The sequence below is a fragment of the Pieris rapae genome, chromosome W (genome assembly GCF_905147795.1).
Source record: "Pieris rapae chromosome W, ilPieRapa1.1, whole genome shotgun sequence".
Taxonomy (NCBI): domain Eukaryota; kingdom Metazoa; phylum Arthropoda; class Insecta; order Lepidoptera; family Pieridae; genus Pieris; species Pieris rapae.
Genome location: NC_059533.1, coordinates 2,543,244 through 2,546,709, shown reverse-complemented (window position 1 = coordinate 2,546,709; position 3,466 = coordinate 2,543,244). Strand labels below are relative to the sequence as shown.

At 45.0% G+C, this 3,466-nt stretch overlaps 1 protein-coding gene across 1 annotated transcript; it reads left to right on the top strand.

The window, feature by feature from the left end:
- The first annotated feature begins 1,663 nt into the window (after positions 1 to 1,663).
- On the top strand, positions 1,664 to 2,658 carry LOC123690447. Its single transcript, XM_045633875.1, has one exon. It carries the CDS (start codon positions 1,664 to 1,666, stop codon positions 2,639 to 2,641), a length of 978 nt encoding a protein of 325 aa, XP_045489831.1. The 3' UTR covers positions 2,642 to 2,658.
- The last annotated feature ends 808 nt before the right edge of the window (positions 2,659 to 3,466 follow it).

The window sequence follows — 3,466 nt, the reverse complement described above, 5'->3', positions numbered from 1 at the left end:
CTCAGGTAGCTTCTGAGCATCGGTAGCCAGACTTTGCTGTCTCAACGCCCATTTGGCTTTCCTGAGCCGTCGCTTTTTAGAGTGGCTTACGACCATGGTTAGGGTCGGTTCCTGGATTGCAGTTTTCAGGGCCGACAAATCCAAGGCCGAGGTTTGTGCACCAGACGTGCTCCCCGCAGCAGCCTCGGTCTTCTGCATCAGTCTAGCCGCGGATGCCCCACCTCCAGATGCCGACATTTCTACAGCATCCTTTGGAGTTGCCATCCTTGGCTCGGCCGACGCAGCCACCCTGGCCGCAGCAGAGGACAAATCCCTGTGCGGTGGTGTGTAAACCATCGGAGAGGGCACGGTCAAGGGTGCCACCTGGATTGGGGCAACCTCGGCCTCTGCTCCCTCCTTTGGTGTCTTGGACGCAGCCCTACTGGGTGCATCCGTGTGTAAGACGGGGGTCTCAGAGTATCGCGCCACTGGTGACTCGCACCGTGACACGTCCCGAGACGCACCCTTGTGTTTGTTTGTTTTAGACGCATCCGTGGGTGCAGTCTGATGTTGGTTATGTTTCTTGTTTTGTTTTGCCTCTTTATCCATGAGGTGATATGGAAAATATTCACCGTCAGAGCTCTCCACCCGCCATGGAGCCCTCAGTCGGGGACGTCCCTTGCTTAGCAAGCGACGTCAGAGCTACTCCTCCGGTATAGAGCCAGCGCGTGGAAGGGCAGACGCGTCCGCACGCAGCAAAGAAGTACAGGGTTGTTCGCATCAAGAGACAATGACGCAAACTCACCCCGAGTCCCGTGCCACGCCGACGGCCCCCCCCCCACACCCCGACTCTCGCTCGATAGCCCGCTTATGGGATACCACAGCCGATTGACCATGGTTAGCTAGACCACAGCCTCCCGTGTGAGGAGAAATCCAGACCAAAGAGGTGTGTTGTGTGCAGCGCACATCTGTATCCGGCGCACTACGCCACTCAACCCCCAGGACTCCTTCATCCTCCCGTACGGGTCCCCGCGCACGGCACAAACACGCGGGAGGTCATTGACTGTCCACCGTCCTGTCTTGTTGGACGATGAACTTGCAAGGACATGACCTCTCCATCCCTGCAAAACTTCGCTTGGTGGTTTCAGTTGCGTCTATTACATAGGGTATTAGACCAAAAACGGGGTCGGCAACCTCGAGAAGGATAGTCCACCAAACTTGCCTTGGGGATCTCAGCGACCTGCGCTACTCCCAAGACCACGCCACTCTACCCATCAGAAGGATGCGGTAGAGTAGGTCTGTACCTATGCTACCATGTAAAGCAAAGCAAAGCAAAGCAAAGCAAAGCAAAGCAAAGCAAGCATGTCGTGCAGGGAACCGCAAAAGCGTAGGCCCAGACCCCCCCCAGTCGCCGGCTGGATTAATGAGGTTAGAAATATCTATGTTCATTGGTTAATTTGATTTTTGGCATTTGACATCTGCCAGCGGCACTATTGCCATACAAGCGGCTGGATACAAGCATTTTGGACCTAGTTATTGTGACATACTCTTTGATTATTCCTACATACGGTTTTGAGTGGAAACAATAATAATGAATTGCCGTAAATGTTTAAAAATTGCATGTGATGGGGACAGCATTAAATGTGTCTCCTGCCTAGGATGGTTGCATTTTTATTGTGCAGAAATGACGGAATTAGACTTCAAGAAAATTCTACCTATGAATAGAATGAAGTGGAAGTGTTCGGCATGTAAGATAAAAAAGAAAGCTACTACTTCGACGACTTCACCTACACCTACTTCGGCTTCGCCCTTGAACGTGGACACGGAGGTCTTGGGAAGGGGAGGGAAGCAATCGGATCGCCAACAGATACCTGGTAATACTGGTTCATTACAGGATAGGGACGCCTTGGTATCAGCTATAAGTAATCAAGTACTTGAAGCTATTAAAACTGAACTGCCGCAGATGATATCCAGAATATTGAAAACAGAATTATCATCCATTAAAGATGACTTGTTGGATTTTCGCCAGTCTGTTGATTTCCTGAGCACAATGCATGATGAAATGAAGTCTGCGATAGAAACTTTAGCCAAAGCTAATGCATTAATTTCTAGGGAAAATTTAGAACTCAAGTCCACTGTGTCAGAACTATCTGATCGCCTAAATAATTTGGAGCAACATATGCGCGAGAACAACTTGGAGATGCAAGGTGTACCTGAGCACCATAATGAAAATTTACCTAATCTTCTTAAACAATGTTCTCGTGTAATAGGTCATGATTTGAAGGAAGATGCAATAGTAAAGTGCACTAGAGTCGCTAAGTTGAATAAAGAAAGCAAGCTACCTCGTAGTATAATTGTCAAGTTTAGATGCGTGGAAGATCGTGATAGCTTTTACTCTGCTGTATATAGATATAATAAATCCAACTCTAGTGACAAATTAAATACATCTTTACTAGGAATCGCGGGTGATAAGAAACCTGTGTATGTGAGTGAACATTTGTCGCCTTCCAACAAATCTTTACATGCCGCGGCTCGTAAAAGGGCGAAAGAACTTGGATATAAATTTACATGGGTAAAAAGTGGACGTATATACGTTCGAAAAACTATTGATTCTAAGTATATATTGATTAAGAATAACAAAAGCCTTGCTCTAATAAGTTAATACTATCAGTGCATATTCAAGTACCCATAACGGGTAAAAATAAATACTAATTAATAGCTAAAATGTCTCTCTCAATCTACTATCAGAACATAAGAGGTATGAAGAGCAAGACTGTTGATATTTATAATAGTGTATTGTGTAATAACTTTGATATAATATGTTTATGCGAGACTTGGCTAGATGCTGATGTATTTTCATCTGAACTGTTCGATGACAGATATTGTGTGGTACGTAGAGATCGTGATCCTGGATTTTGTCGACGGTATGGTAAGGATCATGGAGGTGGTGTACTAATTGCTTATTCTAAGAAACTCAAAATTTTGTTGAGAGATGACTGGCAGTCTGACTGTGTTGAGGACTTGTGGGTACAAGTCACATTGAATGGCGATTTTACTATGAATCTATGTATTGCATATCTGCCTGGATATCTATCGTCAAATGCAGCTTGCGATTTTATTCAGAAATGTGGTCGCATAGTTGGTGACATGTCTGATCACAGGACTTGTATATTGGGTGATTTTAATCTTGGTAATGTTCTCTGGTCAACTGAAACTGGCTGTCCTCTGAACAATTGCTGTGAAAAGTCAAAAGCTTTGTGTGACCTATTCGATGTTACTATGTTGCGACAGCTAAATTTCAATAAAAACTATAAGGGTCGAATACTAGATCTAGTTATAACTGACTGTCCAGACTTATTTACAATTTTACCGACTTTACACATGAGTCGTCTAGATGAGAACCATCCGACATTTGAACTAATACTTCAAACCACTCCTTCTACATTGATTCAGCACACATTGCTTAAAAAACTATGTTTTCGTAAAA

Coding starts and splice junctions, on each gene's coding strand:
- LOC123690447 (XM_045633875.1), top strand. CDS start 1,664: ATGACGGAATTAGACTTCAAGAAAATTCTACCTATGAATAGAATGAAG.